Source organism: Zingiber officinale, chromosome 3B (assembly GCF_018446385.1).
Source record: "Zingiber officinale cultivar Zhangliang chromosome 3B, Zo_v1.1, whole genome shotgun sequence".
Lineage (NCBI taxonomy): Eukaryota > Viridiplantae > Streptophyta > Magnoliopsida > Zingiberales > Zingiberaceae > Zingiber > Zingiber officinale.
This window is the reverse complement of record NC_055991.1, coordinates 5,002,547-5,030,409: the sequence shown is the minus strand read 5'-3', so window position 1 is coordinate 5,030,409 and position 27,863 is coordinate 5,002,547. Positions and strand designations below refer to the sequence as shown.

At 39.3% G+C, this 27,863-nt stretch overlaps 1 protein-coding gene across 1 annotated transcript; it reads left to right on the top strand.

The window, feature by feature from the left end:
• Positions 1 to 21,167: 21,167 nt before the first annotated feature.
• Positions 21,168 to 26,103, top strand: LOC122055628 (auxin response factor 18-like). The gene is made up of 7 exons (XM_042617152.1): positions 21,168 to 21,435; positions 21,542 to 21,655; positions 21,869 to 21,916; positions 22,057 to 23,205; positions 23,939 to 24,849; positions 25,313 to 25,378; positions 25,701 to 26,103. Exons 4-7 carry the CDS (start codon positions 22,087 to 22,089, stop codon positions 25,747 to 25,749), a joined length of 2,145 nt encoding a protein of 714 aa, XP_042473086.1. The 5' UTR covers positions 21,168 to 21,435; positions 21,542 to 21,655; positions 21,869 to 21,916; positions 22,057 to 22,086; the 3' UTR covers positions 25,750 to 26,103.
• The last annotated feature ends 1,760 nt before the right edge of the window (positions 26,104 to 27,863 follow it).

Genomic DNA, 27,863 nt, shown 5'->3' with positions numbered 1-27,863 from the left:
TTGTTCGACCAACACGGGAGCCTCTCTACCTACAAAGATCTCTCCTGGATCTCAAGTAGACCAAGCTGCTAGAGCTTCTATACCTGCGGAGATCTCCCTTGGACCTCAACTAATCCGAGCTCCGAGTGTATCAAAGACTCTAGAATATATAGCGCCACCTACGAATATCTCTCAATTAAATCTGAGCCTGTACTATGTAAGGAGAAGTCTATGGATCCTCACCAATATTTGTCAAATCTATCATAAGTTGTCTTAGAAAGAAGAGGACAACCACCATACTTCTTCCCAGAGAAGGAGTTGACAATAGCAAATATGTGAGTGAATGCTCAAGGCATGGGAGAGTCATAGGGGAGGAAGCTTCAGGTTATATAAGATGAAGGAAGTTCACAAAAAAATGTTATCTCTTCCTTGCTGCTCTCTTGAATGCAAACTTTGTGTCTCTATGGCGTAGCGCAGACAGTGGATGCATATCTCTGGTGTAATGGTCAGGGGTTGATTCTCAGGAACTAACAACCTGAGATTTACCCCATCATGCACCTAATGCCTGTGTACCTGCATGTACCTCCCTCCATTCTTTTAGGACCGGTACTAGGGGATCGTTAATATAACTAATCTATATTTTTTTAATGTAAACTTTGTGAGTCTTTTTTAGTCAACGTAGCAGTTGATCGGCTCCACCACTATTCTTCTTCTTCCTCGCTCTACCAAAAGCTCTTTCTCAACAAAAGATGCATACTTTCACAGTTTGCTACAGCTCTTTTAAGTGGAAGACGCTTTCTTTTCTAGCATAAGCTCTTCCCTTAGATAAGGTAAATTTTATTTTCAGTTTTGTACTGACTTAAGCATTAAATCGACATCCCTGATTTATATTGACATCTCAGATTGAAAGCTTGTGATCCTGTCCAACAATCGTAAAGAAGGTTGGTTGGGGATATGACTTTTGGGTTGATTATTTGTAGACCTCGCTCCACTCTATAACACAAGAAATGTCGGTACCGAGCTAGGGAAGGGGTCCCGACGTTGGCCCTCCGATGCTCAAATCAGTCACTAAAAAATGAAAGGAAGCGGAGCAACAGTAAAGTACTAGAGTGAATATTGAATAACGCGTGTACTTCCATCGATACATGGACCCCCCCTTTATATAGCACCCCAACGGATGACATGTATGTTCCCCAAGGCATGAACACATTCTCCAAATTGTCCTATGAAAGGACATATCAGAAAAATAGCTTTAACATCATACCTTAACAGGACATGCAAATCCCTGACAAGATAGTAGAAACTTTCATCGTACGATCAGCTTGTTGACCATACCTCGTTGTCAGCGGCATTCTCTCAAAGGGATATGAATGGATATGAGAGGGGTCCCACTACTTGTCCGAGCGAAAGAGCCGCTCAGTTGGGGATTCCCGCTCGGTAGACCTTTGCTGTTTCCCTACAATGACTTGGTTTGGTAGATTATTTTCGCCCGACCGGGCGAGCGCTCTGATCGCCTTGACGTTCCTCCGCTCCATGATGAGCACTTGATGTTCTTACCGTAGTGCTCTTGGTTGTATGGGTTCTACTTGGACCAGTCATTCGCCGATCGGACACTTAATACTAGATCGATAACTACAGTAGACCTCCGCTCAGTCCACCTTTAGTAAGCTTATTGGTTATCTGATGTTGACCTCCCATATTGACCTTGATTTTAATCTTCACATTATCTACTACTTCTGGTCTTAACCCGTGCTAGATGGTCCCTTATCCCTGCATCAGCTTGGTTAGCGATGACGAGCTGATGCTGGGGTAGGGCTACAAACGAATCAAGTTGGCTCGCGAGCTTTTCGAGCCGGCTCGAAAAATATTCGATTAGTATTCGAATTTATCGAATTCGAGCCGAACTTGAACATGTTTAAACTTTTTTTCGAGACGAACTCGAACCTAAATTATATTGTTCGAGCCGTTCGCGGGCCTTAATATTTATTAATATAAGTTAAATATATATAAAATAAATAAAGTTTGAGCCTTTCGAATCTATTTTCGAGCAATAATATATTCGAATAGTTCGCGAACATGTTCGAATATTTCGAGTCGAACTCGAACCCGAGCCCTAATTCGAACCGAACTCGAACAGAATATTTTGAATTTTTCGATCTTCGAATCGAACTCGAACTCGAATATATCTATTTCAAACCGAATTCGATGCTTTAATTTTTCTACATATTCAATTTGATTCGATTCGTTGATATCCCTATGTTAGGTCAGCCCCGATGCAGAACAGAAGAAGAAGCTCTACCGATGCAAATTAAATTTAAATGGTGTGGCAGAATATGAGCTCTGGAGTCAGATGGTCGATTCTGCTTTCTGCCCACATAAATTTGTTTATAAAATAGGTCAAAAGGATAAGGATATTATCCTATTGGCCCTGCATTATATGAAATTCTGTAATATACAAAACGGAAAAAGAACCAAAAAAAAAAAAATGAAAGCTTTAAAATAACAAGACATATTGTCTCGTGCGTTTTGGATTTTTGTTCTTCTTGTTCTATCAACGATCTGAATAATTGAAGAAAAGTTGCGACAAAAACAACCCAAAAGTTAAAATACTTTGGCCCGATTCTTATGTTTTCCAATTTTGTATGAGTTGTCATAAATAATCTTTTAATTAATAAAACTCTCAAAAAAAAAAATCTGTTAATTAATGCGAGGCCACGACAATTGCTGTGGGAAGGCGGCCGAATTGTAGGTCTGTCACTGAGTCGAGCTTGAATGTGTGAAATATATTTAAAATAAAAAATATTAAAGAGCACAATTTTAATTTAAAGAACTCTTTTTTAATAAAAATGATATTTAAAAGTGTTTTTTCAATAACGTGAGGAGAAAAAATCAACAGATTCACCGCTAAAAAAATTTTAAAAAAAAACATCACTTTTTATTTGAATAAGTACCCTTTTATTAATCATTAAATATAACTTGTTATAATTTATGTATCGATATTATTTAATTATAATTCATAATTACTACGGTAAATAATCAAAAGAGGAATTTTTTAAAAGACTCAATTATTTTTTAGATTTTACATGTTCCTATCCATCACTATAAAGTTACATTTAAAGAACACTATCATAATGGTAACACTATCACCGTAGTACAATGATCCTATTCAGAATATGAGTCAGATAAAAATCAATTGAGATGATGTTGACATTGACGAAGAGGTGATTTGGGTACACCTAACGTATGTGCACCGAAAAAATGAACCCCCACGTAGTACTCCTGGACAGTGGTAACGAAATCGGCGATACTTTGGCTTTGCGCACACTCAAACAAGCACACAGAACGTTAGAAACCAGAAACAAGGGAAAAAGTTACCGACGCAAGCCCTCCGACACTTAAGTCAGGTATTTTTTTTCTAGAAGAACAATGTACGAAGGGAAAAAGAACTGTAGAAGATGAGTGTAAATGTGCACATACCTGGCTAAGGAAGAGGACCTCCCTTTTTATATGACGTTGTGTACCTTCAGAGCCTATATGTTGTCAGAGAATGTCGAGTGTCAGACCCTGCTGGGTGAAAGAGGATGTACGGTGGTCTCCTATTGATGGAAGGAAGGTTTCATTCGTAAGTGATAGTAGACCACTGGAATATTCCTTAACGCATAGTTGTTATTCTTTGACCGGAGGTTACGATTCCCTGACATTGTTTGTCGCTTAGCACTTTCTGCCCCACCCGAATTTACCTACAGACAGCTCGGGATGACCATTCAAGTGTGTCACCTGACTTGAGTCTTGATGAGGGGGACGAGTTGTGGCAAGGGCCCCATCTTTCACGCTTGGATCGCTAAAGGGTCGACTGGGAGTTGTCTTATTGAAAGCACCAAACCTAGTTATGCAGCCCGAGCTAAGGAAGCCCAACCAGTTGGGGCAAGTCAAGCACCACTCCAGGTTACGTCTTATGTCTCAGATCGGAACCCTACTCTGTCTATACCCGACTAAGAATTATGCGGCTGGTGAGATGAGGCGGTCTAACTCCTTCTTTCTCCTAACTATTGATTGTCACGCCCCCCTGATTTCTGACCGTCACATCCCCTTGACTTTGGACTGTCCTTGACTGTCACGCCCCCTTGACTTTGGACTATTCTTGACTGTCATGTCCCCTTGACTTCTTACTATCAGGCCTTATCGAGTCCCACCTTTATGCACCGTATCATGCAATATACTGGATGGCCCAAGATAATGTGGGCTATCGGAATGGACCATTTTTCTCGGAAGTTAGCTCTCCTCCCTATGCCTTGTAGTTTCTATTCTTAGTTCACTCCTGATCGATTCCCACGCTAGTCAGACCCTAGTACTCAGCCCCTCACTTCTTATTGACACATCTCCTAGTCCACTCTCGATCGGGCCTACGTCGGTCAGACCTGCCCCGGTCGGATCCCAAGGCTCAACCCCTCACTTCTCATGGGTATGACTCTAAGTTTACTCCCGGTCGACCCCCACACTAGTCGGACCCCATAGCTCAACCCCTCGTTTCTCATGGACACAGCTCCTAGTCCACTCTTGGTCGGCACCGCGCTGGTCAAACCCCTAGAGGTCAACCCCTTACTTCTCATATGCATGGCTCCCAGACTACTCCCAATTGGTCCCTACACCAGTTCCTCAGAGCTCAATCTCTCACTTCTCATGGGCACAACTCCCATTTCACTCTCGGTCAGTCCCGCGTTGGTCTGATCCTAGGCCTCAACCCCTCACTTCTCATAGGCATGACTCTCAGTCTACTCCTAGGGTTGTAAACGAGTCAAGCTGAGCTAAACAGTAAAAGGCTCGAGTTTGGACTCAATTTATTATCCCTAAGTTCGAGCTCGGCTCAAGTTCAATTCGAGCTTTACTTCTTAAGCTTGAGTTTTGCTCATAATAAAATTAAATAGCTCGAGTTCGGCTCAAGCTCGGCTCGAAAAAAAGCTCATTTAACAATTAAACAAGCTTAGTTCAAGCTCGTTTAAGAGAATTAACTATAATAATTTTATATATATATATATATATATATATATATATATATATGATAAACAAACCTCTTAACAAATATGTTCGCGAGCATTTTAACGAACACGCTTGTGAGCCTCTAAATGAACATGTTTACGAGCTCATGAACCAAAAACTATTAAGCTCGAACTCGGTTCGATAATGTTTTCCAACTCGAAATCAGGCTTGAGCTCGGCTCGTTAACTTAATCGAACAAACTCGAATGAACTTTTTTTCAAACCGAGACCCAAATAGCTCGCGAGTGACTTGGCTCGTTTACACTACTATCTACTCCCGGTCGCCCCCCCCCCCCCTCGCCAGTCAAATCTCCAAGGCTCAACCCCGCACTTCTCATGGGCATGACTCTCATTCTACTCCCAATAAGCCCCCACGCCAGTCGAACCCCCAATGCTCAGCCCCTCACTTCTCGTGGACACAACTCTCAATTCACTCACGGTCGGCTCCACGTCGGTCGGACTCATAGGGCTCAGTCCTCACTTTTCATGGGCATGGCTCCCAATCTACTTCCGGTTAACCCCCGCACCGGTCGGACCCCCAGGGGTCAGCCTGTAAGTACTCGTGGTAGTTTTGATGTGATCAACCAAGTTAAATTAGGTCCTGTGTATTTAATCCTTATGTCTAAGTGTGCAGAATCTTAGGAACACAAGAAATTGAGCGGAAGACATAGCTAGCAAGAAGGACGACACGGAAAAATGAGTTGATGGGCTTGGTGCATTCGAGGGATGAAATGCTATGAAAGAGTATATCGGTGGACGAGAAGGATGTGCGCGGCGCTCGACGGACGAGAAGCAGGGAAGGAAGCCTGCTCGAGGAGAAGGTCGGAGTTGAGTTCGAGTGAGCTAAACTTCGATAACCAGAGTGTCACTCATACAAAAAATATAAGGTGACTTCAAATGCTTAATGTGTTTGAAGTCTGCTCTATGAAGACTGCTCGATGAACAGTGCGAATGCGCATTCCAATCCATGGAAGGCACCTTCCCTATCCATTACCCGAGGATAAAGTTTTATCCTCGAGAGATAGAATTTATCTGATGGAAGGCTCTTTAGACCACTTTGAAGGCACCTTCAATCTACGTATAGCATTTTTCAAAAGCTATAAAAAGACCCCTGGACCTAGGAAATATTTAATAACTTTTATATTCATTTCCTAGCACATTTATGAGCGTTCAACAAGTGTAATAGACTTCTCTACCTACACGAAGGAGATCTTTTTAGTGCTTTCTTTTACTTTGGATTAACAAACATCTAGGTTGTAACCAAGTAATTACTCAGTCTCTTTTATTTTATTAGTTGTTCAATATTCTTTTATAAGTGTGCTACTAATCTAAGTTGAAAGATCAAGAAGGGTGCAACTTTGTTTTGTACAGGCAATTCACCACCCTCTTGTCGGCCCCACTACACCTACAAGTGGTATCAGAGCCCAACCGCTTCAGAACGATTAACCACTAACTGAAGTATAAAAACGATGGTTGGACCCAGCATCTACCTGCCTAAGTTTAAGGGGGAGATCATGATATGGAAGAAACTAATAGAGATATTTTTTAGATTAATTTTGAATTATTGTTAATAATCAAATATGATTTTGTAGCCCCCAAAGACCAACAAAGAGTTGAAAAGGAGGAATACTAGTGGACCAAAAAAGAACAAACCGATTTCGTAGCGAACGGATGAGCCAATTTCCACCTGCTGAGAGTACTTCCACACTAGAAAGTCAGTCGAATCGGAACCTACGAATTAGCAAAAGATCTTTAGGAGAAGTTCCTGGAGCTACACGAAGGAACTTTCGAAGCAAAGCTCGTGAGATGGGACCTGCTCCGAAACTAAATCAGCAACCTCCGGATAGAAGAAGGCGAATATTTTGTTCATATACATGGAAGAATCAAGGAACTAATCACTGGATTAACAAACCTCGGAGAAATGGTAACTAATAGGGGTGCGTAAAGGTATGTTTTAAATGAGTTCCCGAGAACACTGGAATGGACATCAATAGTAGATTCCTACTATATCTCCAAAAGTAAGTACACTAGAAAACCTTTTTTATTCTTTTAAATTACCTGAGTCTTTGTGTGCAAGACAAAGAAAGAGACCAAGTATGAACCTAACACTATAAGCCCAGAAGAGTGGACCAGATTCAGACTCATCGATTGACGAAGACGAAGCAGCCTTCATGGTAAGAAAATTCTCAAAGTTTTTTAAATCTAATAAATTTAAAAAGTCACAGGTCAAGAAGTTTGTTCCGGGAAAACGGAAAGTGAGGTGCTACAATTGTTAAGAAGAAAGGCACATTAAGGATGACTGCTCGAAAGTGAAGAAGAAGGAGAAGAACAAAGGGCCAAGCAAACCAAAGCACAAAAATCTAAAGACAACGTGGGGCGTGTCATCATCGAAGTTTAAACTGGAGGAATATGCTATATTAGTACTCATGGCGAGTCACCAAGAAGAAAGTATCGATGAAAGAGAAACTACATCTAAGGAAAGTAACAACGAAGGGGGAGCATCCAACTTCGAACATGATATGATAAGTGAGGTATGCCTTCTACCCTTGATCAACTTTATTCGGGATTAACTTTATGACTAGATCTTTATGTAAACTAAAATCTAAAAATAATAATTTAAAAGGGAAATTATGGATTTAAAAAGAAAATTAGCTAATGCATATCCACTAGAATTATTTGATAAACTCAAAAATGAGAATATTAAATTAAAAGAACAAATATAATACTTAAAAAATGACTATGCATGTTCAACTCCAAAAGATATACGAAATTTAAATTTTAAAAATTAAAAATGGCTAAACTAGTATATTAGGAACCATAGGAGTCAAATTAGAAAAATCTCTAAAAATTATGTTCCACCAAATTTTTTTATTAATCCAGTAGTAAATACTTTATATTGGATTCCCAAATCATACCTAGTATAATTTAAAGTTAATCTTATGCATGTTTTAAATTTTAAGATATTTTATCTTTCATAGTGTTTAAAAAATTTATTTAAATGCCTACTATTCTTATTTTAAGTTGGAAATTTTTTTCAATGCTATCTAATGATTTAATCTACAAATAGAAAATTTTTAAAATTTTGTTTTCATTAAAATATTTTCTATGCTTTATTTTAACAAAAATAGTATTTTGAAAATTAAAAATACTCTGTAGACCTATTTTTGAAAATTTTTATCTTTTTGTGATAAAACATAATGTTTTTATCATAATAAAAAAATTTTTATGTTTTTCAAAATTTATCTAAATTATTACGAATTATTTTTTTAAAAAGTTAATTTTTAATATTAAAAATTCAGGTAAATAGATATTCAGGAACTTTAATTTTTTTAGTATTTGACAATCTATTTTTCATGTCCAAAAAATTTTAGAAGAATTTTCAGAGTTAAAAAATATTTTTAAGATTTATCTTCGCAAAATTGACTATTTTGATAAAATAAATTAATTATGTTCATTAAACTAATTATTTTTTCTATAAAAAGTTTTCTACAAATATTGATCAATCTGTTTAAATTTGAAAAAAAAATAGATTTTTTAAAATAGATAACTAATTTCTAAATTATTTTTGTCAAAATAGAAGATTAATTAGTAAAAATAGAATATTTTTAAAAGTTATTTTTAGAAAAATATTAACTTACTGATCATTCTTGTTATGTACCCTCAGAAAAATAATTCAAAATTTTCTAATAGTTTATTTTATTTTTTTAATTTTTTTAATGTGATCAAAGGGGGAGAAATAAGCAAGTTAAGGGAGAGTAAGACATTTATCTTTGTACAAATTTTACAATTTTATTAACTTCCTTAACTTGTACAAATAGACTTTGTTTGATGTTATTACTTTTTGTTTAACCCTAACTTTAACTTGAGTTAATGTACATCAAAAAAGGAAAGATTGTAAGTACCCCGTGATAGTTTTTATGTGCTCAACCAAGTTAAATTAAGTCCTGCGTATTTGATCTTTGTGTCTAAGTGTGCAGGAGCTTGAAAACACAAGAAATCGAGCTGAAGACGTAGCTAGCGAGAATGATGGTACGGAAAAAAGAGCCAACGGGTTTGGTACATCCGAGGGACGAAATGTTGTGGAAGAGTATACTGGTGGACGAGAAGCCGAGGAGGAAGCCTGCTTGAGGAGAAACTCGGAGTTGAGTTCGGGTGAGCTCAACTCCAGTAACCGGAGCATCACCCATGCGAAGAAGATAAGGCAACTCAAATGCTTAATGGGTTGGAAGTCTGCTCTGCGAATACTGCCTTGTGGAAGGCGCTTTTCATGGCCTGGGAGGCGCCTTCGATGAATAGTGTGAAGGGACCTTCCAGCCCATGGAAGGCACCTTCGCTAGTCGTTACCCAAGGATAAAGGTTTATCCTTCAGAGATAGAATTTATCTGATAGAAGGCGCATTGGACCACTTTGAAGGCGCCTTCAAGCTGCAGATAACATTTTCCATGAGCTATGAAAAGACCCATAGATCTAGGAAATATTTAACAACTCTTGTATTCATTTCCTAGTACATTTATGAGCGTTCAACGAGTGTAATAGGCTTCTCCACCTACACGAAGGAGATCTTTTTAGTGCTTTCTTTTGCCTTGGATTAATAATCACCTAGGTTGTAATCAAGTAATTCATTAGTCTCTTTTATTTTATTAGTTTTTTATTAGTTGTTCAATTTTCTTTTATAAGTGTGCTACTAATCTAAGTTTTAAGATCTAGAAGGGTGTAACTTTATTTTGTACAAGTAATTCACCCCCCCCCCCTCCCGCGTCGGTCCCACTGCACCTACACAACCCCTCACTTCTCATAGGTCTAACTCCAGTCTACTCCCGGTCGGCCCCAGATCCGGTTGGATCTTCTAAGACTCAGCTCCCCATGCCTCATGGTTACTGCTATCAGTTCACATCCATTTGACCCCATTCTGGTCGAACCCCAGGGCTCAACCCCTACTTTCTCATGGGCATGACTCCCAGTCTACTCTTGGTCGGCCCCCGAGCTGGTCGAACTCCAGGGCTCATCCCCTCACTTCTCATAGGCATGACTCCCAGTCTATTCCCGGTCGACCCCAGTGTCAGTCGGACTATCACTAGGAGATAATACTGCCAGGGAATAACGGCCATTCATCAAGGAATATTCTGATACTCTGCCACAGGTATGCTATGGAACCTTCCTCTACCTAATGGAAATCTATCGTACATCCTCCATCACCCAACATACTTCGATACCATACATTCTCTTACGCTTCATTACGGAGATTATGAGAGGCAGTATAAAAAGTGGTCCTCTCTGTTGGCCAGGTACGCGCATACACACGTGTTGGTGTAATCGACGTCTAGGGTTTCGATGTTTGACAATATAGTAATGTAGTTGATTAAGGGTTAATCCAAGCAGGACTTGATATTTAAAAGAGTAAAGTATAGTCAAGACTAGATGATTAGTAAGGATAAGTCTAACCGAAGGTTAGGTAGGTGAGAAGTCTACTAAGTGACTAGTCCTAACTGGAGGTTAGACAATGGTAAGTCATAATTAAAGGTTAAGTAGGTGGAAAGTTCTAATGAGTGAAGTTAGGTGATGGAAGTCCTAGTAAGTGAAGCCAGACCCTAGTGAGTGAAGCTAGGTAGTGGAAGTCATGTTAAGTAAATCTAGACCCAAGTGAGTGAAGATAGGTGGTGAAAGTCCTAGTGAATGAAGCTAGGCCTTAGTAAATGAAACTAGGTGGTGGAAGTGCTAGTGAGTGAAGTCAGGTCCTAATGAGTGAAAGTAGGTGGAGGGAAGTCCTAGTGAGTGAAGTCAGACCTTAATGAGTAAACGTAGGTGGAGGGGAGTCCTGGTGAGTGAAACCAAGTACTAGAAGTCCTAGTGAGTAAAACTAGGCAATCCTAGAGGAGGTAACCTAGGTAATGAGAAATCTTAAAGGAGTAAACTCTAAGCATGTGTGACCAACTGGTTTCCGGTCGACCGCATATGGTCGACTGGACCAACGAATTCATACTACTGTTAATACTATTTTATATCTATTATGCTAACTCAGTGTTCAAGTAAGTCTTAGTAAATCAGTTTGGTCAAATACTAAGCAAAAATTGAGAAAGTCCAAACAGGTATGGAGGACTAGATGTTTGGTAAGTAAGTGGAGGTAGGCACTAGAGGAGAGCGATTTAGTGAGGCCGAGCCCAGTGGGGAAGTAGGCGCTGATCCAGTTTAGATTGATTTTGGAAGTCTAAGCTGAAATCATGACTAAATCTTGGTATTGGCAAGACAAGATTTAATTAATAATGCTTTTAAATTGTGCTAACTCTATTTTCATATTCTATTATTTTTATTACACTAATAGGTCTCTACAGGAGTTAGAAGCAAAAGAAGCCTCGAATACTGTTCACCCAAGGCATCTCAGATGGGTTGGAGGCGTCTTGGAGTAGCTGACCGAAGCCTCTACACTAGAGGCGTGGAGGCGCCTCATAGTAGAAGGCGCGGAGGTGCCTCAGGTGGAAGGAGGTGTCTCCCCGCGCGGATAAGGATTACGGTCGCGAAGGATGAATACTCGACGAATCTAGGCTCCTCCAGTGGGAATGAGGCACCTCCGCGCGGATAAGATCCGTTATCTTCAGCGAAGATTAGATTGACTGGAAGCTCTTCCAAGGGAAGGAGGTACCTCAGATCATCTATAAAAGACAGTGTCGAGCTACAGCCAAAGCATCAACTTCCATACGAGCTACTATGGCCTTTTTGTTGCTATGTCTTCGCATTGCTACCGTGCTACTGCTACATCCGACCGACACCAACACACGGGCTCTCAACTTCAATAATCATGTGTTGGTAATTTTAAATTACTATCATTTACTTTATTGCTAAGGTAGCATTGTCTGTTATATTGTCCTTCATTATTATTGTACTCAATTCACTCTTTCAGCGATTTCGGAAGAGGTTTTTAGTGGATTGCCCATCGATACAGTCCGAGGGATCATGAGTCTTGGAGTAGGAGTCGCCAAACGCTCTAAACTAAGTAATTGTTGCGCAAAGAGAGGGCAACACCTCTCAACCTCTAAACCGCGGCGCAGAGCAACAAGATAAAAGACGCACAAAAAGGAGAGCAAACACGAGGAAGGAGAAGAAGAGAAAGAAGAAGAGTTACCGTGGTTCGGTGACGTGCTTACTCCACAAAACGGCCGAAGCTTTATTAGAATTCTCTCTACATAGGAGAATCACATCTAATGATTCTTGTGTTTGTTTTTTTATACAATAGGCTTACAATAATCCTTATAAATAATGCTAAACCCTAGACCTAATAAAATTGTAACAGAATTTTGTTATGAAAAATCACAACAAAATTCTGTTATATAAAATCTTAACAGAATTTTATTAAGTAAAATCTTAATAGATTTTTCTTTCATAACATCCCTCATATTAACTTTTATCCAAATATGAGTCACCCCTCAACAATCTCCACCTTGGTAAATATTCACCCCTTCGAAGAACACGAGTATCTGAACAAAACTCCATCCGAATCTTTGGGTCTGGGCTTCCTTCCTCTAGCATCTAGAGATATGAATCAAGTTCAAGCAATGCTTAAACTTCTCTGTGGTCACAGGCTTTGTCAGCATATCTGCAGTGTGAACTTTCTCATGTTGAATTTCTCCGGAAGCAATCAACTCTCTGATCTTGTGAAACCTCACATTAATGTGCTTGGTTCTCGCATGATACACTTGGTTTTTCACTAAATAGATAGCACTCTGACTATCACATAACAACTTGACTCCACTTTGCCGAACACCCAGTTCTCTGACCAACCCTGTAAGCCATAAAGTTTCCTTCGCTGCTTCAGCTGCTGCCATGTACTCAGACTCCATAGTAGACAATGCAACAATAGATTGTATCATAGATTTCCAACAAATAGGTCCTCCTGCTATAGTGAACACATATCCTGTAGTAAACCTCTTGTTATCTAAATCTCCTGCATAGTCTGCATCTACGTACCCAATAACTGAAGGATCTTCCGATTGTCTACTGAACATGATGTCATAATTAGTTGTATTTCTCAAATATCTGAAAATTCATTTCACTGCATCCCAATGTGGTCAACCAGGATTTGAGAGAAACTTGCTTACCATATTAATTGCTTGCTCCAAATCTGGTCTTGTGCAAACCATGACATACATCAGACAACCAACTATATTGACATAAGGAACCTTTGACATCTCTTGGATCTCGTCATCCGTCCTTGGACACTGTGTACTGGATAACTTGAAGTGACGCGCCAGGGGTGTGCTCACCGACTTTGCATTCTTCATGTTGAACCTATCCAGCACCTTCTCCACATAGCTACGTTGAGATAATCATAATCTCCCTACAGCTCTATCTCTGTGAATCTCCATCCCAAAAATTTTTTTGGCCTCTCCCAAATCTTTCATGTCAAATTCCTTGCTCAGTAGCCTCTTCAATTTGTCAACCTTTTTCATCTTCTTCGCAACAATGAGCATGTCATCTACGTATAATAGTAAGAAAATCAATTATTCATCTTCAAGACTTTTCACATATATGCAGCAGTCATACTCACATCTCCTATATCCGTTTTGAATCATGTATGAATCAAAACGTTTATACCATTGCCTAGGAGATTGTTTCAATCCATACAACGATTTCTTCAACTTGCAAATCAACTTCTCTTGTCCGAGCTGACTAAATCCCTCGAGGTGTGACATAAAAATCTGCTCCTCCAAATTTTCATGAAGAAATGTCGTCTTCACATCGATTTGCTCAAGTTACAAATCATGATGTGCCACTAAAGCCAACACCGCTCTAATTGACGTATGTCTTACCACCGGAGATAAATTTCTTCATAGTCTATCCCCTTTCTTTGTGAATACCCCTTTGCTACCAACTGAGCCTTAAATATCACTTCTTCTCCCTCTGACATTGCTTCTTTCTTCTTGAATATCCACTTGCACCCTATAGCTTTCTCTCCTTCAGGAAGTTTCACTAGATCCCACGTTTGGTTCTTATGCAACGACTCCATCTCCTTTGTCATAGCACCCGTCCTCCTGTCCTTCTCAGAACTGTGTATCGTCTCCTGAAAATATGTAGGGTCTCCGCTACTATTGATAAGCGCATAAGATACCAAGTCTTTGAACCCGTATCTAGTGAGTGGTTTTATGACTCGTCTCGTTCTACCACTAGCTATAGTGTGATGCTCCATGTGCTCTAAGTTAGAATCATCAGAGTCATGAGTTTCTAGCTCCACCTGCACAATATCTTTCTCCATGTTATTTTGTGGTGTTTCCTTTCCTTCTTCCTGAGTACGCTGTAACATAACTTTCTCGTCAAACACCACATCTCTGCTGATCACCACCTTATTTGCCTTAGGATCCCAAAGCCTGAAGCCTTTAACTCCTTTTTGATACCCTAGAAAAATGCACTGCTTTGACTTCGCATCCAACTTCGATCTTTCCTCACTAGATATGTGCATATAGGCTAAACATCCAAAAACTCGAGGATGAGAGTAATCCACTTGATTCCCTGTCCATACTTCCTTTGATACTTTGTCTTCTAGTGCTTCCCTTGGTGATCTATTAATGAGATAACATGTCATGCTAACCGCTTCCGTCCAGAAATTCTTTGCAAGTCCTACATTCAGTCTGAGACTTCTTGTCTTCTCAATGATTGTCTTGTTCAACCTTTCTGCTACCCCGTTCTGCTGAGGTGTCCTGCGAACCGAGAAATGACTCATTATCCCATGTTGCTCATAAAATTCCTGAAATTTTGAATCTGTGTACTCAGTCTCATTGTCTTACCTAAGGCATTTGATCTTTCTTCCGGTCTGATTCTCCACTTCAGTTTTCCACAATTTAAACTTTGCAAAAGTTTCCGACTTGTGACACATAAAGTATACCCAGACCTTTCGTGAGAAATCATCAGTAAAACTCACAAAATACAAGTGCCCTCTACGTGATGCTACACTGGCTGGTTCCCAGAGATCCATATGTACGTAGTCCATAATACCCTCCGTCTTGTTTGCTATCGTCTTGAATTGCACTTTGCTCTGTTTCCCAAGAACACAAAATTTGCAGAATTCAAGCTTACACGTCTTGACACCCTTCAACAAATCTCTCTTGTGAAGTTCTAGTATCCCACGTTCACCCATATACCCTAGCCGTATATGCCACAAGACAGTATTGTCTGATTTAGACTCCATTGAGGCGGCTCCACCTACAACTGTAGTCCCTATCAACTTGTAGATATTTCCTACTACCTTTTGTCCTTTCATTACCGTCAGAGCTCCATTGCTGACCTTCATCACCCCGCTCACTGATGTAATTACAACCAATATCATCCGGTGTGCCTTGTGAGATCAAGTTCTTTCTTAGATCTGGTATATATCTGACATCACATAAAGTTCTGATCACACCATCAAACATCTTGATTCTGACATTCCCTTTGTCGATAACTTTACATGACGCATCGTTTCCCATTAACACTGAACCAGAATCCATTGCCCTATAGGTGTCAAACCAATCCTTGTTTGGAGTCATGTGATATGAACATGCAGAGTTTAAAATCCATGCATCCATCAGTTGGTCCGAACTTGACATAACTGATAGCATATCTCCATCACCGCTCTCTGAATTTTCTTCTTCAACTATGTTTGTAGATTTTACCGAACTACCTTTGTTCTCTGCAACATGTTTCTTTATCTCTGGGCAATTTCTCTTGATATGACCTTTGCCTCCACACTTTAGCACGTGATCACCTTCTTCCTTCTTGATTTAGAACGAGCCTTGTTGTTGTTACCCGTTCCATGTCGAGATTTACTCCTACCACGCTCTTGGTTGCTATTTACCACAAGTCTTTCTCCTTGAAAAATTTCATCGCTTGTTTTCTTCCTTTGGTGAAAACTTAGCAACGCACTTGTGATCTCCTCCAATTTGAGAGTTTCCTTACCCCACATCAAAGTAGTAACCAAATTCTCGTACGTAGGAGATGAAGGTAGATAATTCAACAACATCAGTGTCTTGTCTTCGTCTTCGATCTTCACATCAACCTGCTTCAGGTCACTTACAATCTGGTTGAATACGTTGATGTGTTGGCTCAGATCAGTTTCTTCTGTCATCTTCAGCCCGAATAATTTCTACTTGAGATACAGCTTATTTGTCAATGACTTTGATATGTACCGGATTTCCAATTTTTGTCAAACTGTCATCGATGACTCGTCGTCCATGACATGGTACATCACGTCATCTGTAAGATAAAGTCTGATTGTTGCTACTGCCTTCGCCTGAAGTTCTTCCCAATCTGATTTCTCCATGCTTTCCGGTTTTCTTTATCCTAGCGCCTTCACCATGCCTTGTTGTACCAACAAGTCCTTGACCATTCTCTGTCATAATCCAAGGTTTCTGGTTCCGTCAAACTTCATCATATCAAACTTCACAGAAGTTGCCCCCGACATGTTGAAGAAATCCGCCAAAAACCTATAGCTCTGATATCAATTGTTGTGCAAAGAGAGGGCAACACCTCTCAACCTCTAAACCGCGGAAGAAGAGGAAGAGAGAAAAGAGATCGCGCAGAGCAACAAGACAAAAGACGCATAAAAAGGAGAGCAAACACGAGGAAGGAGAAGAAAAAAAAAAGAAGAGTTACCGTGGTTCGGCAACGTGCCTACTCCACAAAACGGTTGAAGCTTTATTAGAATTTTCTCTACACAAGAGAATCACATCTAATAATGATTCATGTGTTTATTTTTTTTATACAATAGGCTTACAATAATCCCTATAAATAATGCTAAACCCCAGACCCGATAAAATTGTAACAGAATTTTGTTATGAAAAATCACAACAAAATTCTGTTATATAAAATCTTAACAGAATTTTATTAAAAAAAATCTTAACAGATTTTTCTTTCATAACATCCCTCATATTAACCTTTATCCAAATATGAGCCACCTCTCAACAGTAATCAATCGAGTCTAGACCCGACCCCGTGCGAGGTCTGGCTCGGGCCCGACCCGAGCCCGTAACCGGATCAACGGGCCAGTTGCCCGTTGACCCGGTTCGCCGGGTCTAACCGGAACTGGCCCGGCAAGTTGCCGGGCCGGTTCCGGTTCATTTGCTGTAAAACCGGTGAACCGCCGGTTAACCAGCGGGTTGAACCGGCGGTTCAGCCGTAATTTTTTTTTTTTAAAACGGCTTGAACCGCCTGTTAACTGGCGATTCCAACGGCTTTGGAACTGCCAGTTAACCGGCGGTTCGTAGTCGTTGGGAGGGTTTTTTGGGTACAGTTAGGATCATTTGATCGTTTTTTTATCTATGACTATGATTTAGTGTCCGTTACTATCAAAACTCTATAAATAGATAGCTCATTTCATCATTTTTCACACACATCTTCTCTACTCTTAATCTCATTTTCGTATTCTCTAATCTCTACACGCTTTCGTTTCCAATTTTCAATTACAATGGAAGGAGGCCGCGGAGGTGCATCATCTCGAGCTCGGAAGGGAAAGCAAATAATGAATCCGCGGGAGGAGGACCCCAACATTCAATCCACCGATGATGAGATCGGGCATCTTCCGAATCCGACACCCGAAACACAAGGAAGTACCGATGCAATTACTTCTAAGGTTCGGGAACTTCCTCCTCTAAAGTCTTCTATTTTCACTAAACATTTTGAGAATGTCACTCTTCCGTCGGGAAAAATACGTGCAAAATGTAAGCACTGCAATGCTTCCTACAAATTCCAAGCCAGCGGCAGCTATGGGTCGTTGAAACGACATGTAGAAATGAAGCACACGACGGAATATGGACTCAACCGTTCTCAAACACAATTATCAAGATTTTTCTTCAACTAACGGTAGTACCGATTCTGGTTTATTTTTATATTCGGATAATAAATTAAGAGAATCATTAGCTAAATTTGTTTCCGTAGAACATCTTTCTTTTAGTTTTGGATTTAAATGCATATTTGAAGATTTTTGTAAAGAATCTCTTAATCCATGTGTTAAACGTGTTCCTAGAACTACACTTACTCGTACAATTAAATAATTAGTAAAACAAGGGAAAAAGAATTTAATTGATGAATTTAGTAAATTAGATAATAAAGTTTCTTTATGTTCCGATATTTGGAGTGATCATTGGCAAACACATTCGTATATGGGTGTGACTTGCCATTGGATCGATAACTCTTGAAACCTCCAAAAAAGATTATTAGCTTATAGAATTTTTGATGAATCACATAATGCTCATAATATCGCACAATTATTATGTTTAATTTTAGAAGAATATGGTTTAACTCATAAAATATTTTCAATATCATTAGATAATGCTAGTTCCAATACCACTTGTATAGATGATCTAAAATTTATTTGTCAATCTATTATTGGAGGTTTATTTTTTCATATTCGTTGTGTATGTCATGTTTTAAATTTATGTGTTCAAGATGGTTTAAAAATTTTAGAAAGTTATATTAAACCAATTAGAATTGTAATTTCTTATTTATGGTCTCATCCATTTATAATGAAAAAATGGGATAGGTTTTGTAAAATTAATGGAATGAGACATAAAAATTTCCACATGATGTACCAACACGTTGGAATTCAACATACCAATTATTACAAGATTCATTTCAATATAAAGAATTATTATGTTCATTTTTTGCACAAAACACTAATACTAATATATATTTATTTTCACAACAATGGAATATTTATAGTAGTATTTATGAAATTTTAAAAGTATTTAATGATGCAACCGAACAACTTTCCGATGTTTATTATCCCACTGCTCAATTAGTTTTAGAAAATTTTTCTAATATAGTATTAGTTTTAAATGAACATATTAATAATGAATCTTTATCTCCTTGCATCTTAGCTATGAAAACTAAATGGGAAAAATATTTTTATTTAATTCCTGAAATATATTTAATTGCATTTGTTTTAGATCCTAGATTTAAATTAGAAGTTTTACAAAAAATGTTAACTTTATATTATGACGCTTTAATTCCAATTAAAGATTCTTCTTCCCCTATCCAGTTAATATTATATATATTGTTAGAATTTATTTATATGATATTTATAATCAATATTATGCAAAATATGGAACACAAATTAATATTTCTGAAATACAACAAACTACTAGTAGTAATTTAAAACTTACAAAAACACAACTCTTATTAAAAGAACGGACAAAACGCCCATGAGGATCCTCAAGTTCCACACAGGAACTTGAGAATTATTTTACGACTTATTTTGATTTTAATGAAGCAGATAGCGAAAACTTCGATATCTTAAAGTGGTGGTCACAGAAGGCTCAAAGCTTTCCCGTTCTCTCCGTGATCGCAAAAGAAATTTTAGCTTATCCAGTGTCAACTGTTGTTGTGGAGCAGACGTTCAGTGCCGGTGGCAACATATTAGATGAACGACGATCAACTTTGTCTCCCGACTCATTGGAAGCCCAAGCATTACTGGACGATTAGACTAGAGCGAAGAAAAGAATCCAAGGAATGCAACTTTCAGATGACGAAGTTGAAGATTTTGATACTAAAGGAACAAATACGACAGGAACAGGAAATGGAAGTGAGTGAAAAATATAAAAGGATGAAAATATAAAAGAACTACGTGGGCTTTGATTCCCCTAAAGGGATACGTAGACAACTTAAATAAGTGCAAGCTCTTTTTTCTAATAAATTCTAATTTCTAATTTTTAATGTTTAATTTTTATTTTTTAATTTTTTTAACATAATAATTTTGAACCGTGACGAACTATGAACCGAACCGTGAATCGGCGGTTCCGAACCGTGAACCGTAACCGTCTTGGGCGGTTAAGGTTAAGCGTCGACCTGTCTGGAACCGTCGAACCGACAGTTCCGAACTGTCGGACGCCGATTTCGAACCGTGGTCAGGTCTAATCAAGTCTTGTGTTTTTTGCTTTTATTTAATTGTTCCGTTGTACTTTTCCTTAAGTTTTAGAAATGAACTATGTTTTTTACACGTGATTTACCCTCTCCCTCCCCCCATGTGCGCACTGATCCTACAACACGCATTTATTACTATTTTACTATTTATCTTCTTCCTACACTTTTAGTTCCGCTCTTATTCTGACTTTTACGTCGGAGTGTCTGTATCAAGGACTCCTTTCCTGGTTCTCGTCCTAATGCTCTTGTGTAATCTCTTTGTGATGTGTGTCGTAGGCCCACAAGTACCACTTTCGACTCTTTCCTTACCTTGCATGAAGATCCAAAGTTTGCAATGCATCTTCAAGTCCCAACTTTAAGTCCCCTCTCGGTCAACGTTCTGACCTCGTCATCAACCCCTCCGTTTAACTCAACTTCCAAATTGGATCATGCACCATTCAAAGAATAGCACTATAATTTCAAAGAATAGTACTATAATCATATTGATTTTCAAAGAACATATCGTAGTGGTACTAGTTTTAAAAAACAATAACAGTTGTCTTAATTTTAAGAATTATGCAACATAAAATAGTGTAATGTAACACTATTATGGGTTGATTTTTGAAAACTAACACAGACCCGTAGTATTGATTTTTAAAATGTAACATAAATAAAAGTGATATTGTTTTTTTTTAATTTAAACCACGCATTATTCGATATCATAGTAATTCATTAAATACGTCCTTTAAAAAAATCTAAAAATTAATACGTTTTTTAAAGTTTTTATAATTTTAAGTTCGTTCTTTTGTTCGATAATTACTATAATATATGCATAAATAATTAAATTTGTATGTATTTGATCGCCTCAATAAAAAAAAAGGATAATTTAGATATAAAAAATAGGATAAAGTGATTAATAAAAGGCACCTTTTTGACATTCAATAAAAGGGCGTTTTTTTTTCTTTTGCCCCCTAAGACTTTTGGTCTCCTAAAATGATCGATGCAGCGTAGAAAACAGCGGATCCATGCGACTACCACAGAGCCAGTGACAGCGACATGACGTCAATAATAATTATCTTCCCTTCCATGGTTTGCTTTGCCTACTTTTTAATCCCTTTTTGGCTAATCCATTCTTTCTTGTACCCCCGTACGATTTATCTTATTCTCATAGACACCCTTGTACCCGATTTTGGAAGGGGTGAAAATTAATTTAATGATGTAAAGAGGACTATATCGGAAAGTCTCATCGTAAAGCTCTTTTTAACCGGAGAGCCATCTTTCTTTCATGATCTGAGAGGTGTTGGCAGTAGCGAGAGAAGCCCCTTTGGCGAGCGCTGCGCTCTCCCTCCGTGTGATCACCAGCGAGTGCGAGGGCGATGCAGACTGCGTTCATGTGGGAAAAGGGTGGATCTTAGTCTGGGACGGAAGCTAGAAGAGCGAGGCTAGAACCTGTTGCATCGTTCTCTGCCGATCCTGGAGCGAGAAGAAATGCATTTGGTGGTTTTGTTGTGATAGATTTGCTTACCCTATTTCTACAATTGGATCAGCAGGGAACCAGCTGGTGTTGCTTCTCTCTCGAAATCTGAGATTTTTTTTCTCCCCTTTTTTTACCTTTTGTTTTTTCTACGTAGAAGAGGGCTTTGATGCTAAAGGTGCGGGTTTTGTAGGGTTCTGGAGTGTAGTATCTGTCTGGGTGTCGAATTGAGCTCCTATCTTCTGGTTGCGCCTTGCTGTGTAGTTCTCTTCATTGTTTGATTGTGACAGTTCTGTGCACAAAGAAGGTTAGAAAGTTAATCTTTTCATTGATTCTGTTGATTCCATGTTTCTGGAGATTTGTTCTGTCTTCTAGGCGTTTGCCATGCTGATTCTTCGTTGTTTTGTTGGTTACTGATTTTTTTTTTCTTTAGGTATCAAAAACATACTCTTTTTTTTTTTTACACTTTGTTCTTTTAGCTCATTGGCTTGTCTTTTTTCTGATTCCTTATCTTCAACAGTGCACAGGGCAGAAGCTCGTTTGGATCTTTAAATTTATTGATCGAGAGGTTAGGATCTTCAGAATCCTACTGGATTGTTTTCGCCCCTTTTTAACTTTTCCTTTTCTTTTACTAATGCACTACTTAATGTAGAGAATTTTCCTGATGGCAGTAGTTCTTTTAAATTATTTTTTTCTCTTCTTTATTAGAGTTGGAGACCATCTGGAATTGTCTTGCTCATGCTCACATTTGACAATTTGATGAAAGAATCGTCCATGAAGCAAACGGACAAGTGCCTGGACTCCCAATTATGGCATGCCTGTGCTGGTGGTATGGTTCAGATGCCAGTGGTGAACTCCAAGGTCTACTATTTTCCTCAGGGTCACGCTGAGCACGCCCAGGAATTTTCTGAGTTTGGCAACTCCCAGCGGATTCCACCCCTTATACCTTGCCGTGTGACCGCTGTTAAATTCATGGCTGATTCAGACACTGATGAGGTATTTGCTAAGATCTGCATGGTTCCTCTGAGGCCAAACGAATCAGATTATGCTGAAGATGATGACTTAGGTCTTGGTATCAATGGTGTTGACTCACAAGAAAAACCGGCGTCTTTCGCGAAAACACTAACTCAATCGGATGCCAACAATGGTGGCGGCTTCTCTGTTCCTCGCTATTGTGCTGAGACAATCTTCCCACGTTTGGACTATTCAGCTGAGCCCCCTGTGCAGACTGTCCTTGCAAAGGATGTGCATGGCGTAATTTGGAAATTTAGGCACATATACAGGGGCACGCCTCGCAGGCATCTGCTCACTACTGGGTGGAGTACTTTTGTCAACCAAAAGAAATTAGTTGCAGGGGATTCAATTGTGTTCTTGAGAACAGAGAAAGGGGATCTTTGTGTGGGAATACGCCGAGCTAAAAGGGGTGGGATTGGTGGAGGTTCAGAGATCCATTCAGGATGGAATCCACCAAATGGGAGTTCAGCATCCAACTACGGAGGTTTCTCTATCTTTCTCAGGGAGGATGAAGGTAAATTAATGAGGGGAAATGTGAATAGTGGTGGTATGAGGATGAGTGGAAGGGTGAGAACTGATTCTGTAACTGAAGCAGCAACTCTTGCAGCTAGTGGACAACCTTTTGAGGTTGTGTACTATCCCAGAGCAAGCACACCAGAGTTTTGTGTGAAAGCTGCATCAGTAAAAGCAGCAATGAGGATCCAGTGGTGTCCTGGTATGAGATTTAAGATGGCCTTTGAAACTGAGGATTCTTCTAGGATTAGTTGGTTCATGGGATCTATATCTGCTGTTCAGATTGTAGATCCCATACGATGGCCTAATTCGCTTTGGAGACTTCTACAGGTAACCTTCTTATGCAATGAGTATGAACCCTTTGTAGGCATACATATTGACAAGTTTGTTTTTTAGTGGTTTAATATGATCGATGAACTTTCATCTTTTGTTACCACATTTTCATAGCTTTCATGCTTGACAGTTTTGTGTTCTGAATCTTTATCCTCTGTGACAAATATTATTTGTAGTTTCAATATGTTCTGGAAATTCATTTCCGTGTGATGCATGAAAGGCTAGGCAATGGTTTTACTTGTACACTGTACCCGAAGCTGATTGATAGTTGTATACTTTTGTTTTCATTCTCTCCTTTCAAAATGCATGATTGCTATTTGAATTTCAGGATTTATCTTATGCTTCCTAATAGGTAGTTAGTCCTTGGTTAGATGATCTCATTAAAATGAAAGACTCGAAGTAAAATAACAATCCACTTTCTCATGCAATCTATATTTAAATTTCCGAAAATTGAGATGCCCAAGTTTCAATAAAACATATTATGCTTTCCTAAGTTTTTGTTTTTTGTTTCATATAGTATGCACATAGTTTTTCTTCACTACAACTTGTTTCTTCTGGATGGAGAATTGATCCATCATCATCTTTGGTCCAAGTGTTTGTCTTAATTTTAAGTATTTGAATTGACTTGTCTGATAGCTTGCAACTTCTCCATGTTTTCTATTATGTTCTCAGCTGTAAATGCTTTTACCATTTTTCTTAGATGCTCACCGCCATTCACATTGGCTTGCAGGTGACATGGGATGAACCAGATTTGTTACAAAATGTAAACCGTGTAAACCCATGGTTGGTTGAACTGGTCTCAAACATGCCTTCCATTCATCTGGCACCTTTCTCTCCAAGGAAAAAGCTCCGCATTCCCCAACATCCTGATTTTCCTCTAGAGGGCCAACTTTCAACACCCATGTACCCCGGGAACTCTTTTGGTCACAGCACAAGTCCTTTATGCTGTTTCCGAGACAGTACCCCTGCAGGCATACAGGGAGCCAGGCATGCCCAATTTGGTATATCTTTATCAGATCTCCACATTAACAAACTGCAGACAGGATTATTCCATGCTGGATTTCACCACCTTGATCGCACCACCTCAGTTCCTAGAATTTCGACTGGACTCATTGTTAATACTCCTGCCACTGACAACAATATCTCTTGTTTGCTAACGATTGGAAATAATTCCAAGAGCACAAGAAGCTCCTTGAACACTAAACCTCCACAACTAGTGCTTTTTGGGCAGCCAATACTGACTGAGGAGCAGATATCTCTGAGCAACTCAGGAGAAATTGTGTCACCTAAGGCCACCGTAAACAGTTCTGATCAGAATATAGAGAAATCGTCGAATGCATCAGATAGTAATGACTTTGCTACAAATAAGAATGTGGTTCCTGTCAATTCATCCTGTGATGGATTCCAATGGTACAAAGACCATCGTGTGTCAGAGCTTGGCCTGAAAACTGGGCATTGCAAGGTTTTCATTGAGTCAGACGATGTCGGCCGCACCCTTGATCTTTCCATATTTGGTTCGTACGAAGAACTTTATGGAAGGCTGGCTGATATGTTTGGAATTGAAAAAACTGAGATGATGAGCCATGTGATTTACAAGGACGCTGCTGGTGCAGTTAAACACACAGGAGATGAACCCTTCAGGTTAGTAGCATGGGCTTAGTCCCAGATGAGTCAACGTTTTAGAATGTCTTTTATTTCTCTCGGTAATACTTTCCAATAGCTTTATCAACTTGAAGGTTTTCTAATTCGGTTACAAATTTCTGACTTTTGCTCATTGTTCTTCTGTGCATCTATTTAAGAAGCTTATAGTTGATTTTGAATAAGCTTCTTTACTAGATTAGTTAGCCTTGTCAAATTCTCCAGTTTGTGCTTGAAGTGGCATTTGTTTCCCCTACTATCATAGAGCTGATTATCTAATTGGTTACCACTTATTTCTATAGTTTTATGAGACTGCGCATTACACATTTGTTAATCTGTTGGAGATTCCTATTGACGCTACATTTAGTCTGCTTTTATGTGGCAACTGTGTTTGTTTCCTCAAGGATTGTATATGTGTTTCTAGCCTAAGCTGGTTTGTGTTGATCTTCTTATCATATTATTGCAGTGACTTCATGAAAGCAGCAAGAAGGCTCACAATATTGACAGATTCAGGCAGCGACAACATTGGAAGGTTGGAAAGTTTCTGTAACGTTATATGTAAATAATAAACCTCGTGTTACTGCTACTTTGTGAAGTCTTTTCTAATCGAGTTAATTTACCTTTAATGAAGGTTGTCTTATCCACCATTTCAATTCCATAATGAGAGATTGTGCACCACATTAGCTTATTAACATGATCTTTAATAGCTATCATAATGTGTGCACTTGTGTAAATATCAAATTTTTTTATCTTGAATCCCAATGGCATTAGAGTTGTTATGGAAATACTCACTCAACCAGAACCAAGCCACTATCCGATTGATTATATTTGTCATTTTGCACGTTTCTTTTCAGATTGGTAGTACCTGGACCACTCAACGCAAACTTGCAGTGCTGCAGTTGATTCACAAAACTCTCCAGAGCTGCACGAAGCGATCCCGTTGAATCTCTGTCTGTTCGTCGTGTGTGGGAAAAAAACAAGTCGAGCAGATGCCAGGATTCTCCTCTTTGCTCATGTGGCAATTCCATGACTTAGTTTACTTTAGAAAAAAAAACAAATGTACACCTCAAGGTGCTTCGATTGCACACTAGTGCAGGGATTGTTGACAATGTAATAATATCTACCCAGTTAAGATGCTGACCACTGAATTGTTTCTTAATTATATAGTACAAATTGGCTAGGTGGTTGAGTTTTCTGTACTCCAGAGTATGATTGCCTTCTAACCATTTGATTAATCTAATTGCCAGTCACCACCAAGTCACTGTTGTTGCCGACTGCTGCACAAGACAGTGTAGATCACACGCAAGGCAACCTGGTTTTGCAAGAATCCACACCCTCGGTGGCTTGTTTGATGCTCCTTTTTTTGTAAAATAAAATATAATTATGTGCCAAACTGACAATAATCCAATGGTTTAATCAGGTTGAGAATTTGAGATCAAACAATGGATTACGTGAAGGTGTTAAATATTTGATGATGATAGTCAAATTCTAGGTGCATTTCGAATATAATTTTAAATAATAAAAAAATAATTTGTTCCCTAAGTTTAAAGAAATTGCCATCCCCCGCGCCGCATGCGTGGGGGTAGGAAATGGATTAATGCATATCTCGGGATTGAAAAAATAATAATATTAAGTACGAGTTTAGTTTAATATTAATATTAATGTTAATATTAAATATTAGGGATTGCGTGTTTACCGAGTGGGGTTTTGACCGGCCGGGCCGGGCCGGTCGGGTCGGGTGGGTTAAAATAATGGAGGCGCACGTGAGAGACAGGTCAGCGTCGCGCAATGTTGGCGCCGTCTTGTGTGGCCCGCCGGTCCGGGCCTCCGCTGGAAGTCCCCTCGTGATCGCTCGAATGGAGATCGACGTCGCCATTTATATCATGGCACATGAAGCAAGAAAGCATTAATTAAATTTTAGATTCCTGTTAAGCACTATTACCGCATTGCTTTCAGTGCCTTAATTAATTAATTAAACAAACACGAAGATTTGGCGAAGACAGGCAACGCGCGCGACTGGGTGCGTTTGAGGATCCAATAAACAGGCAGGGACACGAGGCGCCGGCTCCCGAGGAAAGGGAGAGAAGGGTGACGCCAGCGCTGTCCGGGTCGGGCTTCGCTCCCGGCCGACCGGATTTCCGGTTCGGTCCGCGGAATCTGCCACATTTGCCGTCTCTCTCTTCGGGAACCGCCAGTCAATGCCTCGGACACGGTGGGATTGGGCGTTGTTGGGCCTGGTTCGCCGGATCGGATAAGTCGGGTCGTCGGCTCGAGGAGAGTGTTTTTGACTATGTTTGGCCGTGGTTTTTGAATGGAGGTTGGAGGAGTTGACCAAACTGGAAGCTGCACCACTGGACATTTATTCGCCTTGACTTGCAATGTTGGATCTGAAGATCTCTAAGTGGAAGGACATCAGAAAATATGTGTTGTCAGTGCAAGTGTAAGTCAACATTCTTTGGGCCTTCTTGAGTGTCAAAAAAATGAAGTGGTAGAGGGCTTTGGTGTTGTTAGTCTTTTACATCCTATCGAAGAGCAAGTTAAAGGGTAATATTAAATGGTCAGATTATAATTAGAATTCATATATATATATGTATGTACAAAGATATTTTAATAATATCATATATATATATATATATATATATATATATATATATATATATATATATATATATATATATATATTAATTACATGTATGTACATGCATGTATTATGATTGGATGATAGAGAATTCTAACTGGTCAGATTCTGGCCAACAAAATTTACTCTAAGTTAAAACTTAAGTCCTATGATCCGGTAGTAAAAGTGGAGTCCCGTGCGGGATAGAGGTTAATGACACGCAGGTAAAAGCCAAGTCAACCAAAAGTTGTGGCCGACCGGAATGCCACCAGGCCGATCGGCCACGACCGCGCCCAAGGCGGCGTAGAAATAGCTCGGTCGCGGGCCGGGTTTCCGACGCTCATGAGTCCGCCTAGGAAAGTTGAGGCGCCGAGCGGCCTGTTCACTCGGACGAGTTGCG